This window comes from Schistocerca gregaria, chromosome 10 (genome assembly GCF_023897955.1).
Source record: "Schistocerca gregaria isolate iqSchGreg1 chromosome 10, iqSchGreg1.2, whole genome shotgun sequence".
Taxonomy (NCBI): domain Eukaryota; kingdom Metazoa; phylum Arthropoda; class Insecta; order Orthoptera; family Acrididae; genus Schistocerca; species Schistocerca gregaria.
The window spans coordinates 202,350,116-202,367,134 of record NC_064929.1 but is presented as its reverse complement, the minus strand read 5'-3'; the positions used below and the strand labels follow the sequence as shown (position 1 = coordinate 202,367,134).

Sequence of the window (17,019 nt, the reverse complement as noted above, 5' to 3'; positions counted from 1 at the left end):
CTGAGTGCTATTGACAAGGGATTTCAGTCGATTCCGTATTTCTGGATTTCCGGTAGGCTTTTGACACCGTACCACACAAGCGGGTCGTAGTGAAATTGCGTGGTTATGGGATATCGTCTCAGTTATGTGACTGGATTTGTGATTTCCTGTCAGAGAGGTCACAGTTCGTAGTAATTGACGGAAAGTCATGGAGTTAAACAAAAGTGATTTCTTGCGTTCCCCAAGGTAATGTTATAGGCCCTTTGTTGTTTGTTATCTATATAAACGACTTTGGAGACAATCTGGGCAGCCGCCTTCAGTTGTTTGCAGATGACGCTGTCTTTTATCGACTAACAAAGTCATCAGAAGATCAGAACAAACTGCAAAACGATTTAGGAAAGATATCTGAATGGTACGAAGAATGGAAGTTGACCCTAAATAACGAAAAGTGAGAGGTCATCTACGTGAGTGCTAAAAGTAACTCGTTAAACTTCGGTTACACGATAAATCAGTCTTATCTAAAGGCCGTAAATTGAACAAAATACACTCCTGGAAATGGAAAAAAGAACACATTGACACCGGTGTGTCAGACCCACCATACTTGCTCCGGACACTGCGAGAGGGCTGTACAAGCAATGATCACACGCACGGCACAGCGGACACACCAGAAACCGCGGTGTTGGCCGTCGAATGGCGCTAGCTGCGCAGCATTTGTGCACCGCCGCCGTCAGTGTCAGCCAGTTTGCCGTGGCATACGGAGCTCCATCGCAGTCTTTAACACTGGTAGCATGCCGCGACAGCGTGGACGTGAACCGTATGTGCAGTTGACGGACTTTGAGCGAGGGCGTATAGTGGGCATGCGGGAGGCCGGGTGGACGTACCGCCGAATTGCTCAACACGTGGGGCGTGAGGTCTCCACAGTACATCGATGTTGTCGCCAGTGGTCGGCGGAAGGTGCACGTGCCCGTCGACCTGGGACCGGACCACAGCGACGCACGGATGCACGCCAAGACATAGGATCCTACGCAGTGCCGTAGGGGACCGCACCGCCACTTCCCAGCAAATTAGGGACACTGTTGCTCCTGGGGTATCGGCGAGGACCATTCGCAACCGTCTCCATGAACCTGGGCTACGGTCCCGCACACCGTTAGGCCGTCTTCCGCTCACGCCCCAACATCGTGCAGCCCGCCTCCAGTGGTGTCGCGACAGGCGTGAATGGAGGGACGAATGGAGACGTGTCGTCTTCAGCGATGAGAGTCGCTTCTGTCTTGGTGCCAATGATGGTCGTATGCGTGTTTGGCGCCATGCAGGTGAGCGCCACAATGAGAACTGCATACGACCGAGGCACACAGGGCCAACACCCGGCATCATGGTGTGGGGAGCGAACTCCTACACTGGCCGTACACCTCTGGTGATCGTCGAGGGGACACTGAATAGTGCACGGTACATCCAAACCGTCATCGAACCCATCGTTCTACCATTCCTAGACCGGCAAGGGAACTTGCTGTACCAACAGGACAATGCACGGCCGCATGTATCTCGTGCCACCCAAAGTGCTCTAGAAGGTGTAAGTCAACTACCCTGGCCAGCAAGATCTCCGGATCTGTCCCCCATTGAGCATGTTTGGGACTGGATGAAGCGTCGTCTCACGCGGTCTGCACGTCCAGCAAGAACGCTGGTCCAACTGAGGCGCCAGGTGGAAATGGCATGGCAAGCCGTTCCACAGGACTACATCCAGCATCTCTACGATCGTCTCCATGGGAGAATAGCAGCCTGCATTGCTGCGAAAGGTGGATATACACTGTACTAGTGCCGACATTGTGCATGCTCTGTTGTCTGTGTCTATGTGCCTGTGGTTCTGTCAGTGTGATCATGTGATGTATCTGACCCCAGGAATGTGTCAATAAAGTTTCCCCTTAATGGGACAATGAATTCACGGTGTTCTTATTTCAATTTCCAGGAGTGTACCTAGGTTTTACCAGTAAAAGAATTTTCTGTCTTTAGAAACTTAAATAAGTTGTAAAATGTATGTGTTTCAATTCTTAATAAATTCTGAATTTCGAATTTCTTAATTTGATTTATTTTTACAGAGTTTTTGTCATTTTATGTGTAATGCTGTACCATAAGATACCCCTCGGGGTAATACCGTGCAATGTAACACTTTTGTAAAACAGCTGTAGGAACGTAAATCGACGTAATATAGGAAATATGAAGCCATAAACGTGTGGGGCATTGATTTCTTGCCCCCAAAAAAGGTGTTCAGCATTTCAATCGAGTTCGAGAAATGCGAAATATTTGAAAAATGGCTTACGTGCACGGTATTTCCCCGCTCTGCCCTACGTATCGCCCTGGTCGTTTTGAACGGTGGGCGGCCCACCTGGTGGGGGTGGTGGGCGTGGCGCTCCCGCAGGCGGCGCTGGTGCAGCAGGTGGGAGGCGCAGGGCTGCGGCGTCCGCAGGCCGCGCTCAGCCGAGCCGCGGTGCGCCACCGAGTGGTGCGGCGTCGACGTCTGCGCCGCCTCGGCCGCCGCCGCCGCCGGCAGCAGGTAGCGCGACGCGGGCTCGATGTACAGCACGTCGTCGCCGTCCGCCGGCGTCCACACGTGGCCGTCGAACAGGCCGTCCGCCGTCGCCACGCCCCTCACCACCGCAGACTCGTCACCTGCGCAGGCACCGTCTCCGTCACACTGCACTACAGCTGTTCACGAAACATAGGTAATATCGATACATGGCACTTTTTCCCAAAAACATCGATAAATAGGGTTCAGGTCAGGACTCTGTGCAGGCCAGTTCTTTACAGGGATGTTACTGTCGTGTAACCACGCCGCCACACGCCGTGCTTGATCGTGTTGATAGGTGTAATTTCCGACCCCGAACTGCTCTTCAACAGTGGGAGCCAACAAGGTGCTTAAAACATGAATGCAGGCCTGGCTGTGACAGTGCCACAAAACAAGAAGGGGTGCAAGCCCCCTGCATGAAAAACACGACCACATCATCATATTACCACCTCTGAATTTTACTGTTGGCGCCACACACGCTGGCACACGATATTCACCGGGAGTTAACCATACCCACACCCTGCCTTAACAAAAAATGGCTCTGAGCACTATGGGACTTATCATCTATGGTCATCAGTCCCCTAGAACGTAGAACTACTTAAACCTAACCAACCTAAGGACATCACACAACACTCAGACATCACGAGGCAGCCATGCCTTCAGATCTCCATCGGATCACTACAGAGTTTGTACTGTGATTTCTCACTCCACACAATGTTTTTCCACTGTTCAATCGTCCAATGTTTACGCACTTTACACCAAGCGAGGCATCATTTGGCATTTACCGGCGTGATGTGTGGCTTGTGAGCAGCCGCTCGACAATTAAATTCAAGTTTTCTCACCCCCTGCCCAACTGTCATAGTGCTTGCAGTGGATCCTGATGCAGTTTGGAATTCCTGTGTTATGGTCTGGGTAGATGTCTGCCTATTACACATTACGACCCTCTTCAACTGTCGGCGGTCTCTGTCACTCAACAGACGAGGTCGGCCCGTACGCTTTTGCGCTGTACGTGTCCCTTCACGTTTCCACTTCACTAGCATTATCACAGTGGATCTAGAGATGTTTAGGAGTGTGGAAATCTCGCGTGCACACGTATGACACAAGTGACGCCCAATCACCTGAACACCTTCGTAGTCTGTGAGTTCCGTGGAGCATCCCATTCTCCTCTCTCTCTCTCTCGATGTCTAATGACTACTGAGGTCGGTGATATGGAGTACCTGGCAGTAGGTGGCAGCACAATGCACCTAATATGAAAAACTGAAAAACGTATGTTCTCTGGGGGGTGTCCGGATACTTTTGATCACATAGTGTACGTAAGTTCTCCTGTACCGCGAGTTCCTGTCTTCTTGCTGCGGGAAGAACCCTTTTCATGGGTACGCGACTGTAAACGCATGCTGTCCCCGTACTGCTACGTGTACTCTGTCATTTCGTTCATTTCGGGCGACATTCAGGTTGGTATCCCACTGCCGTCCGTGAAGCCTTCAGACACTTCTCCGGCCTGGAATCCCACTGAACTGAGCAAAAGTGTTAGACTGAGACGCAGTGACCAGCGAAGACGCATCTGGAAACGCCCTGGACAGCGGTGGAATACCACAGAGACTGTCGCCAACTATACGGTTCGACAGCCAGCAGTGATGGCCTGGGCTGCCGTGTTATCTCTAGCAGGGCCGCTTAGGTTGTGATCCATGGCACCCTTTCAGCACAGCAGTACGTCGTGGACATTTTATGTCCCGTTTCGTTGCCCTCCATGGCCAGCCAACCTGGGCTTACATATCGACAAGATAATGCCCGCCTGCACAGGGCGAGAGTTTCTAGTCTTCGCCCGTGCTTGCGAGCAAGGTTGCCGGATCTCTACCCAAATGAAAACGTTTAGAGGATTATGAGCAGTGTCCTGCAACCAGCTCGATATTTTGACGATCTAACGCACCAGTTGGCACGATATACCCAAGCAGGATCCAACAACTTTATCAATCAGTTCCAGACCTGGAAATTGCATTCATGAGGACCAGAGGTGAACCGACGCGTTATTTACTTCCTCAGGTTCTGAAGCTCTTCTCTTGAATAAACCACCCAATTTTTTTCTGAAAATTGTTATTTGTTTGCCTCTACATATACATCGCATCTATAGAGTTGCATCCCATTTGAATAATTCATTCGCGGTGCATCTTTTTTCTTTTTGTCTTAGAGCTGTGCTAATCGCTTATCTCATGTACTTGTATCAAACAACACTCGACACCCCGTTTCGCTGTGTGTCATCTTTATTAAACCTGCTTACAAAACAATGAAATTTGGCAAAATTGTATGAAACTAAATGATAATTAATTGAAACCTTCTGCTGGCGACAGGTGTTGTTGATATACCTCGTTGGGGACAGCTGAAAATATGTGCCCCGACCGGGACTCGAACCCGGGGTCTCCTGCTTACATGGCAGACGCTCTATCCAGCTGAACCACCGAGGACACAGATAAATAGCGCGACTCCAGGGGATTTTGATTGTCACGGAAAACAAACCGATGCTTTTCATCTATACTGGGCGTGACGAGCAGAATTTGTTTTGGTTGATTCCAGCTACACAATGCAAAAACACGAAGCTGCAAATGCCTTCCCATTCGACAGAGCGGCCCAAAAATACTGTAGTGCGATATACATTTCGTGGACGTGTATTAAGAGGGGCAGTGAAACAGGAAGAATAGCCAGTACTGCAGCCGCAACAACAGCGCCCTGGCCTGTGCTGATGCTACCGCCTTGCAGCAGCGCTGGTCATTCGCTGCTGGAGGTCAGGTCATTCTTCCTGTTTCACTGCCCCTCTTAATACACATAGAGGGTGGTCCATTGATAGTGACCGGGCCAAATAACTCACGAAATAAGCGTCAAATGAAAAAACAACAAAGAACGAAACTTGTCTAGCTTGAAGGGGGAAACCAGATGGCACTAAGGTTGGCCCGCTAGATGGGGGTGCCATAGGTCAAACTGATATCAACTGCGTTTTTTTTAATAGGAATCCCCATTTTTATTACTTATTCGTGTAGTACGTAAAGAAATATCAATGTTTTAGTTGGATCACAGTTTTCGCTTTGTGATAGATGGCGCTGTAATAGTCACAAACATATGGCTCACAATTTTAGACGAACAGTTAGTAACAGGTAGGTTTTTTAAATTAAAATACAGAACGTAGGTACGTTTGAACATTGTATTTCGGTTGTTCCGATGTGATACGCGTACTTTTGTGAACTTAACGTCTCTGAGAACGCATGCTGTTTCAGCGTGATTACGTGTATATACCACATTAATGCAATAAATGCTCAAACTGATAACCGTCACCCTCAATGCATTTGGCAGTACATGGAACGACATTCCTCTCAACAGCTAATAGTTCGCCTTCCGTAATGTTCGCACATGCATTCACAATGCGCTGACACATGTTGTCAGGCGTTGTCGGTGGATCCCGATAGCAAATATCCTTCAACGTTCCCCACAGAAAGGAATCCGGGGACGTCAGATCCGGTGAACGTGAGGGCCACGGTATGGTGCTTCGACGACCAATCCACCTGTCATGAAATATGCTATTCAACACCGCTTGAACAGCACGCGAGTTATGTGCCGGACATACATCATGTTGGAAGTACATCGCCATTCTGTCATGCAGTGAAACATCTTATAGTAACATTGGTACAACATTAAGTAGGAATTCAGCATACATTGCACCATTTAGACTACCATCGATTTAATGGGGGCCAATAATCCTTCCTCTCATAATGCCGCACCATACATTAACCCGCCAAGGTCGCTGATGTTCCACTTGTCGCGGCCATCGTGGATTTTCCGTTGCCCAGTAGTGCATATTATGCCGGTTTACGTTACCGCTGTTGGTGAATGGCGCTTCGTCATCGTCCTGTAATTTCTCTTGTGCCCAGTGGCAGAAGTGTAAACGACGTTCAAAGTCGTCGCCATGCAGTTCCTGGTGGACAGAAATATGGTACGGGTGCAATCGATGTTGATGTAGCTTTCTCAACGCCGACGTTTTTGTGATTCCCGATTCTTGAGCATTTTGTCTGCTACTGATGTGCGGATTAGCCGCGACAGCAGGTAAAACACCTAGGTGGGCATCATTTCTTGCAAGTTGTGGTTGACGTTTCACATGTGACTGAACACTTCCTGTTTGCTTAAATAACATGACTATCCGGCGAACGGTCCAGTCACTTGGATGACGTCGTCCAGGATACCGAGCAGCATACACAGCACACACCCGTTGGGCATTTTGATCACAACAGCCATACATCAACACGATACCGACCTTTCCCGCAATTAGTGAAGGGTACATTTTAACACGGGTAATGTATCACGAAGCAAATACCGTCCGCACTGGCGGAATGTTACGTGATACCACGTACTTATACGTTTGTGTCTATCACTTATACGTTTGTGGCTATTACAGCGACATCTACCACAAAGCGAAAAAGTGGTCCAACTAAAACATTCATATTCCTTTACGTACTACACGAATATGTAATAAAAATGGGGGTTTCTATCTTAAAAAAAAACGCAGTTGATAGCCGTTTGACCTATGGCAGCGCCATCTAGCGGGCCAATCATAGCGCCATGTGGTTTCCCCCTACAGGTTAGACGAATTTAGTTCTTTGTAGTTTTTTCGTTTGACTCTTATTTCGTGAGATACTTTGCCCGGTCATTATCAATGGACCACCCTGTATATTGAAGGTACATCGCATTAGCGTATTTTGAGGCCGCTCTGTCGAATGGGTACGTAAAATGCCGCTTAAAAAATTTTTGCTCCCGACAGGAAACAAACAGACGATTTCTGTCGGCGCTGTGTGTAGTGTGAAAGTCTCTATGAGCGCTGACTACAGCTACACGTTGCAAACGATGTTGCAAATATCTACCGAAACAGAGAAAATGCGCCTGACGACTTTTAGGACAGACACCCTGTGTGCTGATTGTCTTCCGCACCCCTTTAATAGAGTGGAGTATAGACCGCTAGTTCGTTTTCCACACTTGGAGAGGAACAGCGCACCGACAAGCCATGCTGAGCTGGTGTACGGCCACAACGCACCCAGTCATGTGACACAGTGGTCAAGCGGCACAAACACTTTCGGCTGTGAACCTGCGACCGTAGCAGCAGCGCGGTTCCGGACTGAAGCGCCTAGAACCGCTCGGCCACAGAGGCCGCCGCCGCCCCCCCCCCTCTCAACCCCGCTAAAAATGGAGCCCAGTGAAGGTGATGCCATATCGTTTGGTCTTGGGAGCATCTCACTCCATCCTACATACAGCTACGAATCAAGCAGTCACTTTCAACGTTGATAAAGGCAGGTTCTCCAAATAAGGCCACTATAAGATTTTACAATTTTTTGTCGCTAGATTTAGCATGACTTTAGAACAGCTCTTGAATCTGGTCATTCTAAACAGATTGAAGTATATTCGAAACTGAAATTTCAAACACGTAGTAAATGGCCTTTTCACGGAAGGAAAGAAGATTGGGGTTAAGGTCACGTCGATATCGATGTTATTAGAGACGTAGAAGCTCATATCGTGTCAAGGGTGGGGAAGGAAATCGGTCATCCCCTTTTAAAGGAACCATCCCACCATTTGCCTGGAGATATATACGGAAATCTCGGAAAACCTAAATCTGGATGGCCGCACGGGGGTTTGAGCCGTAGTCCTCCCGTATGCGAGTCTAGTGTGCCCTGTAATGCAACTCCATGTACCCAATAAGGCCATGTCTATGGAATGATGAGTTGGACACAGTGAAATGCTGAAAAAAAATTATTACATCCTAAGCGAAAAGCAGTAAGTAAAATTCATATTTTCAGCCTGGGACTTGAACCGTACTATTTCATACCAGCAGCACAAATAGTTCCCAAGATGTCTCGCTTGTGGACCCCCCCCACAGAGTTCATGCACATTCAGTCCGCTGATATGGCAGAAAATTACATCTTCTGATAAGTTCTCAGTTCAGGTTAAGCAACACCAATGTGTAGATGCACCTCTTTTTGAAGTGCTGAGGCCTGCTCGAGAGATTTTTCCCGGAGCGTCCTTATTGGTCTACAAACAGTTTTTCATGTACACATCGGCAGCTGTGCGGTCAACACGTCGGATTGCTAGCTGAAGGGACCCGCGTTCGATTCCCGACCAGGTTGGAGATTTTCTCCACTTGGGAACCGGATGCTGCGTTTTCCTCCGTTCGTATCGTCATAAATGACGTTCCACATTTCAAATGGTTGTACACGCATATGTCGAATAATAACTTTTCGTTCTTATAAAATATTTTCTGCATTTCTTACATACCCATCTTACAATAACACAATGGTTTCAAATCTACTATAAATATGCTTCAAAAGAATCACAAGTTCACAAATTAATTACTCCAGTGTTTAGGAAAAACTTGCATTAGTAAGTAAGCACAATAGCTCCAAAACGGATGATTCACTTCTGCTGCTGAATATCGGAAAACATGGCGTCTTTCTTCTCTTTTGTCACTAAGACGCCATTTCCGGTCATCTATGTGCTGTCATTCGACGAATTTGACAGGAAGTTTGTAAAATAAAGGGAAGTGGCGCCATTTGGCGCACCTTAACCGAAGCTTATCGTGCGGATGCACCAGAGCAGAAAGGGGATTACCACAATCATAACAGAGGCGAAGACCAAAGTCGTCTCTTAAGCTGCGATATATTCTGCATTCAAAATTATTGAGCAACAGAAAACGGATATGAAAATTGAGAGAGAGAGGAAATCGCCATTGGCGACACCCCTGTTTTCCGCTCAACATCCGCGCGCTGCGGGTTGCCTGCCTTTGTTCCGCAGGCGCTCCTCTTTCGGAGACAGTTGACGCGTCTTGCTCTAGCGCCGAAGGCTATGGACACGGAACTCACTCACTACAAACAGTTTGTAGACAGGCTAAATGCTAGCAGGCGCCACCAGGAATCACCGTTATTAGGTAGTATGCACAACAGCAACGACGCCACTGCTACTGCGGCAACTACAGAGACCCTATACACACACACATAAAGTGGCCAATGCTCCTTTGACCATAGATAATATACAGATAATATACGGAGGCAGCCGACATTTTTTAGCAAGAATTCGCTCGGGAAGTACTGTCACCTGTTTACTATGACGAGACATGAATTTGGCACTACAGCAGAAAGTATAGCTTCTTACTAAAAGTATATGACTTCTATACTTTCAATGTGGAATAGACTGAAAGTGTGGCGTGATGCCGTGTGTTAGCCATTTGTTACGACGTTTCGGGTAAAATTGAAATCGACAAGGAAAAAGAAGAGTTCCTTTTGTATTATTTTAGATGCTCTGAAGCGATTTCAGAGTTTCTTGGTTGGATATTTATTGGCGAAGTTAGAAACCTCTAATCTTCGCACACGTGTTTCCTTCCCACTTCAAATAAATTTTGGGTAATTTCACTGCAGACCAGAAACTAAGCCTTATACCGGTAAAATTCAGAAAAATTATTTCTCTATGATGTTAGGAATACTAAAGAAAAAACATTGTAAAACAATTTCACAACAGCTAATTTTCGAAAGCGAAGCTTCTTTTATCACGAATATTAATACACTACTGGTCCTTAAAATTGCTACAACACGAAGATGACGTGCCACAGACGCGAAATTTAACCCACAGGAAGAAGATTGTGTGATATGCAAATGATTACCACTTCAGAGCATTCACACAAGGTTGGCGCCGGTGGCGACACCTACAACGTGCTGACATGAGGAAAGCTGCCACCCCATTGCTCATACACAAACAGCAGTTGACCGGCATTGCCTGGTGAAACGCTGTTGTGGTGCCTCGTGTAAGGAGGAGAAATGCGTACCATCATGTTTCCCACTTTGATAAAGGTCGGATTGTAGCCTATCGCCTTTGCGATTTATCGTCTCGCGACATTGCTGCTCGCGTTGGTCGAGATCCAACGACTGTTACCAGAATATGGAATCGGTGGGTTTAGGAGGGTAATACGGAACGCCGTGCTGGATCCCAACGGCCTCCTATCACTAGCAGTCGAGATGACAGGCATCTTATCCGCATGCCTGTAACCTATCTTGCAGCCACGTCTTGATCCCTGAGTCAACAGATGGGGACGTTTGCAAGACAACAACCATCTGCACAAACAGTTCGACGACGTTTGCAGCAGCATGGACTATCAGCTCGGGGACCGTGGCTGCGGTTATCCTTGACGCTGCATCACAGACAGGAGCGCCTGCGATGGTATACTCGACGACGAACCTGTGTGCACGAATGGCAAAACGTTACTTCGTTGGATGAATCCAGGTTCTGTTTACAGGATCATGATGGTCGCATCCGTGTTTGGCGACATCGCGGTGAACGCACATTGGAAGCGTGTATTCGTCATCGCCATACTGGCGTATGACCCGGCGTGATGGTATGGGGTGCCATTGGTTACACGTCTCGGTCACCTCTTGTTCGCATTGACGGCACTTTGAACAGTGGACTTTACATTTCAGATGTGGTACGACCCGTGGCTCTACCCCTCATTCGACCCCTTGCGAAACTCCGTATTTCAGTAAGATAATGCACGACCGCATGTTGTAGTTGCTGTACGGGCCTTTCCGGATACAGAAAATGTTCGACTGCTGCCCTGGCCAGCACATTCTGCAGATCTCTCACCAAATGAAAACGTCTGGTCAATGGTGGCCGAGCAACTGGATCGTCACAATACGCCAGTTACTACTCTTGATGAACTGTGGTATCTTGTTGAAGCTGCATGGGCAGTTGTACCTGTACACCCCATCCAAGCTCTGTTTGACTCAATGCCCAGGGGTAACAAGGCCGTTATTACCGCCAGAGGTGATTTCTCAGGTCTATGCACCGAAATTGCGTGAAAATGTAATCATATGTCGGTTCTAGTATAAAATATTTGTCCAATGAATACCCATTTATCATCTGCATTGGATGGGTACATCACATAACTAATGAGGAGGTACTGTATAGGATTGGGGAGAAGAGGAGTTTGTGGCACAACTTGACAAAAAGAAGAGACCGGTTGGTAGGACATGTTTTGAGGCATCAAGGGATCACCAATTTAGTATTGGAGGGCAGCATGGAGGGTAAAAATCGTAGAGGGAGACCAAGAGATGAATACACTAATCAGATTCAGAAGGATGTAGGTTGCAGTAGGTACTGGGAGATGAAGAAGCTTGCACAGGATAGAGTAGCATGGAGAGCTGTATCAAACCAGTCTCAGGACTAAAGACCACAACAACAACAACAACAACAACCTAGAAACTACACCTTATGCCGGTAAAATCCAGAAGAATTATTTCTCTACGGTTGTTTAGAAATGTTAAAGCGAAGCTTCTGTTATCACGAATATTAGTATTTTCGTGCGATTAGTAATGAAAGATATTGAGCCAGAATTTGTTAATTGATATTTAAATCCGATAAGTAGAACTCAAAAGTAAAAAAGAAAATGTTGGTGACGGCCTGCACTCTCACTGACTGGAGTATAATTGTCTTCAGTTACGAGTCCCGCTTCAGACTGAGCCCCGATGGCCAGCGTAGACGTTTGGGGGGGGGGGGGGGGGGGGAGGGGGAGGAGGGTTAGCAACCCTACTGTCTCCCGCCAGCAGTGATGGTCAGGGGTGGGATCTTTTCTCACAGGAGGACTGCTTTGGCTGTGATCCGTGACGCCCTCGCTGCACTGCGGTACGTCGATTATATTCTATGCCCCGTTTTGCCGTCCTTCAAGGGAACACGCTCTGGCCATATTTCAGCAAGATAATGCCCGTCCGCACACGGCGAAAGTTTCTACTACTTGTCTTCCTGCTTTCGAAACCCTACCTTGGACAGCAAGGTCACCGGATCTCTTCCCAACTGAGAACGTTTGGAGCATTACAGACAGGGTCCTATAACCAGCTAGAAATTCTAGCGGTCTAACGCGCAAATTGGACATAATTTGGCACGATATCCCTCAGGAAGGCATCCAATAACTCTGCCACTCAACGCCAAGCCGAATAACTGCTTGCATAGGGGTAAGAGGTGGATCAATGCGTTATTGACTTGCTCAATTTGTGAAGTTCTCTCTCTTCAATAAATCATCTAATTTTTCTGAATTGCGTGTGTGTGTGTGTGTGTGTGTGTGTGTGTGTGTGTGTGGATTTTATGGGCGCCCAACGGCGAGTTTATCAGCGCCATAACAATGATTAAAATAAACGAATGTGGATAAGAAAGAAAATTGTCGTACGCGCATGCACACGAAATGACCACGCACATGGCTCTGAGTACTATGGGACTTACCAGCTGAGGTCATCAGTACCCTAGAACTTAAACCTATCTAATCTAGAGACATCACACACGTCCATGCCCGAGGCAGGATTCGAACCTGCGACGCAGCGGTCGCGCGGTTCCAGACTGAAGCGCCTAGAACCGCTCGGCCACTCCGGCCGGCTACCACACCAATACTCTATCGCACAGGCACTCTCACATGCACTAAAACCAACGAGGAGGCAACACAGCTAATGAAGAAACCGCACCGTGATTTTCACGCCACCAGCACCACACATCGGAGGGTCCTCTGGTCTGAGTAAAAAGCCATGAGTGATAGGGCTGTGACCGACGCGAAGACGAGTAAGGAGGAAGTACGCTACGGCCGAGTCGTGGTTTTAACGACACAGAGCTTGCTGTCGGTCACTTGTAGGCACTTATGTTCCCATCGACTCAGGACTTTATACCTCAAGAGCGAGGTGAGAGCACGCAGGGGGACAGCACACCGAAAGACCTGATGGTCCCGACACGCCTCCGTGGTTGCTCGATCCGCCCTTTCATTCCCCAGAATTCCCATGTGCCCTGGTACCCAGCAGAAAGACACTTCCTTCCCCAGTCGCTGTAGTTGGAGGAGGGCGTCCTCGATACTCTGCGTTACTTTATCTGGTGGTACAAGCGCTGGAGAGAGTAAAGGGCGCTCAAAGAATCTGAACAGACGAGAAATCTAACACTGGGAGAATGTCTCATCTGCTACAGTGCCCGCAAGATGGTAAATTCGGGAGGCAGTCTGACCTTGAGGACACAATCCGGGAAGACGACAGGGCAACCACCGGAGTCGCCCTGCTTAGATCCATCCGTAAAAACAGCTACATGGTCGTGTTGCTCAGATAAAGCGGCAGAAAAGAGCGCATTAAAAACGGAAGAAGGAGTACTAACTCCCCTGTACCGCACCAAATCTAGAACCACTCTGGGCCGCTCCAGTAGCCAGGGTGGCAGACGGTTAAAACCCTGGACTTGGGGGTCGCACTGGTGCCACACCGGGTGACACCAGCACACGCTGCACACGGATCCCAAGTGGGATCGTGGCTTGTGGACGGTTGGAAGAAAGGCCGCCAGATGTGGACGAACAGTAGTATGGTGTCCGGGTGAAGCTGGAACTGCGAGGAACTTACATGCTTGGTTCACCAGCAGGAGCTGCCGCCGGATGGTAAGTGGTGGTTCCCCAGCCTCAGCACAGAGGCTGGGTATGGGACTGGTCTGATAAGCACCCGTGGCCAGTCGAATCCCCGCATGGTGGACAGCGTCAAGGATCCCCAAATGAGGCGGCCCGCTGACCCATAAACCGCGCACCCTTAGTCCAGCAGCGAGCTCACAAAAGCCCGATAAAACTGGAGGAGACGCGCCCTGTCCGCTCCCCAAGACCTGTGGCTGAGACACTTGAGAATGTTCAGCGCCTTCAGGGTGAGGGCTTTTAAGTCTCGCAGGTGTGCCAACCACGACAATCTGGAGTCAAAAATGAGGCCCCGAAACCGCACCGTGTCTCTAAAATGTAGAATGGTGTCCCCAATCTTCAAGACAGCCAAACTAAAAAGACGACGAGAACGATCAAAATGAACACACACTGCTGAATTGTAATCATTTGATTGCCTGCACATGTACCTCACATCCAAAGATTTCCGCCCCATTCGCATAATTCCCTCGTGATGCGTCTTTTTTTTGTCTTAGAGTGTACTATACTCGTAAGGGGCAACCCGTCACCGGAGCATACTACCAAAAACTCATGAGAAGAATACTGGAGGTTGTCAAGGTAATGTGCCGTACGAAGCTGTTTGAGGCAGGTGTTCCTTCTCCACAACATGCCCCAGCTCATTCCACACAGGACATTGTCAGACATTCTGCTGATTGCGCTACCTTATTTAACCCTCCTTCCTTCATATTCTCGACGGATGAATAACCCACTACGTGGCAGGCCTTCTTAGAATGACAACGAGGTGGTTTCCGAGCTGTAACGTTACCTAAACATCCAAAATGCTGACTTCTACAATCTAGCTTCGCGAGCAGTTGTCCATCGCTGGGAAAAATTTGTTGCATTGAAGGGTGAATATGTAGACGATGACTGACACCATCAGCACGTTCCATGGTTGCGACGTCACGATTAAAAGTTTGTCACTATGCGAACACCTCAGTGGCAGGATTGTTCTCATCAGAAACGACAATAACAACAGAAACGTCAACAGTTATAGTTCAGCTAAACATTCAAGATCACAAGCAACACGTGAGCAGACAGTAAGAGAGAGAGAGAAAGTATATCAAGATGATAAATGTGCAGTTCACTAAGTTTATGCAGATGAAAATCTAATAATCATAAATGAGTGGAACACTATGGTACGGTAAGAACTGGAAGACAAGAGTTATGAGATAAAATGGGATCGGTAATAGGAACGACGCACAAGAAAGACTAAGCGAACTTTGAAGTAAATTTCAGCTAGTAATAGGTGATACATCATTTACAAATCAAATGAGGAGGCGGCATACTCGTACTTCGAAAAGCCTTGGTGACACAGCAAGGTTCCAGCTCGATTACATCAAACACTGGATTGTAAGGCGTTCCGAGGAGCAGATATACGAGACTCGGATCACAATTTAGTATCGGTGAAGAATAGGCTGAAGTTCAAGAGACCCGTAAACACGTGGGATACTGAAGTGCTGAAAAATGATGTGTGTTTGAAGATCTCTGAAGCTATGTGATAATGAACACCGCAGCAGGCAATTCAGTCGAAGAGGAGTGGACATATCTGAAAAGGCCAATCACAAAAGCTGAAGGCAACACATAGGTACAAGGAAGGAAACTGCGAAGAAACTATGTGAAGAAAAGAAATGCTTCAGACGATCGACGAAAGAAGGCGCAGAAATACTCAGGGAAATTTGGAGATACAGTTCAGCTAAGAATGATATAAACAGAAAATGCAGGGAAGATAAGCTGAAATGGCTGCATGAAAAATGTGAAGACATCGAAAAAGAAATGACTGTCGGAAAGACCGTCTCAGCACACAAAAAAAGTCAAAAGAGCCTTCGGTGAAAATAAAAACAAAGACATCAACATTAAGAGTGCAGTGGGAATTCCACTGTTAAATGCAGAGGAGAGAACGGATAGGTGGAAAGAGTGCACTGAAAGCCTCTGTGAGAGGAAGGACTTGTCTGATGACGTGACAGAAGAAGAAATGGGAGTCGATATGGAAGAGTCAGAGTTTAGACGAGCTTTGTGTAGTGTCCCTGTTGCAATATTCACCATTATCTAGGTGAAACATAAATAAAACTGACTGTATGTGACTCAACAGCGAGGAACTACAAACATCGATTTAACTGCATAACACTAACTGTAAAAATATACAATACAGATCGATAGATGCAGTAAAGACATTATTTTTACTGTATGAGATTATAATGTGTAAGTAATTAAAAGAAGTATTATAATCTTTGTCCAGTCTGTTTTGTTCTGTTCGTTCTGGTGTTAGCTGGAATAAGGTACGCAAGCTATTGCGCTGGGCTAGCATTTGTTTATGTCGTAACGCAATTGCAAATATTTAATGGTGTAAACTGTGTCCTAGTAAGAATATATTAGTATAAAGTGATCTCCGTGTGTTATTTTAAGAACCTACGCCACATTTAACTTATGAAAAGAATATTTAATGAAAATTATTTGCCGGCTGGTGTGGCCGTGCGGTTCTAGGCGCTACAGTCTGGAACCGCATGACCGCTACGGTCGCAGGTTCGAATCCTGCCTCGGGCATGGATGTGTGTGATGTCCTTAGGTTAGTTAGGTTTAAGTAGTTCTTAGTTCTAGGGGACTGGTAACCTCAGAAGTTAAGTCCTATAGTGCTCAGAGCCATTTGAACCATTTTGAAAATTATTTAGCATGTTTCCAGCTGCTGCGGAGCGAGTAACAGTGTTCTCTGACTGTTAACAATTAGGCGCCATTACGCGGTACATTTAAAAATATTTTTTCACAGCACAATGTCTGCTAGTCGGAGCGGAAGAAATTATGTAAAAATATTCAGTGAGATTGATTGAAGGAATCCAGTGAAATAATTTTATTAAAACTTGCTATTTTCTGCGACAGTAATAATTACAGATCAGTGAACTGTAGCTGAGTAATACTACGCTATTGCATTTACAGTAATTTGTAGGGAGCCTGGCGCTCGATAAAACCAGATATAATATGTAATTGGCAACTT

The 17,019-nt window shown here is 47.2% G+C and overlaps 1 protein-coding gene and 1 non-coding gene across 2 annotated transcripts in view; both read right to left on the bottom strand.

Annotated features, from left to right (window-relative positions):
* Positions 1-17,019, bottom strand: part of LOC126293640 (uncharacterized) — a 759,104-nt gene that overhangs the window by 100,815 nt on the left and 641,270 nt on the right. Inside the window, exon 4 of the mRNA XM_049986916.1 lies at positions 2,357-2,640. Within this exon, the coding sequence (XP_049842873.1) occupies positions 2,357-2,640 (284 nt within the window). The remainder of the gene's footprint in view (positions 1-2,356; positions 2,641-17,019) is intronic.
* Trnat-ugu (transfer RNA threonine (anticodon UGU)) lies at positions 4,922-4,995 on the bottom strand. The gene has a single exon. It is a non-coding gene; the product is annotated as a tRNA-Thr (tRNA).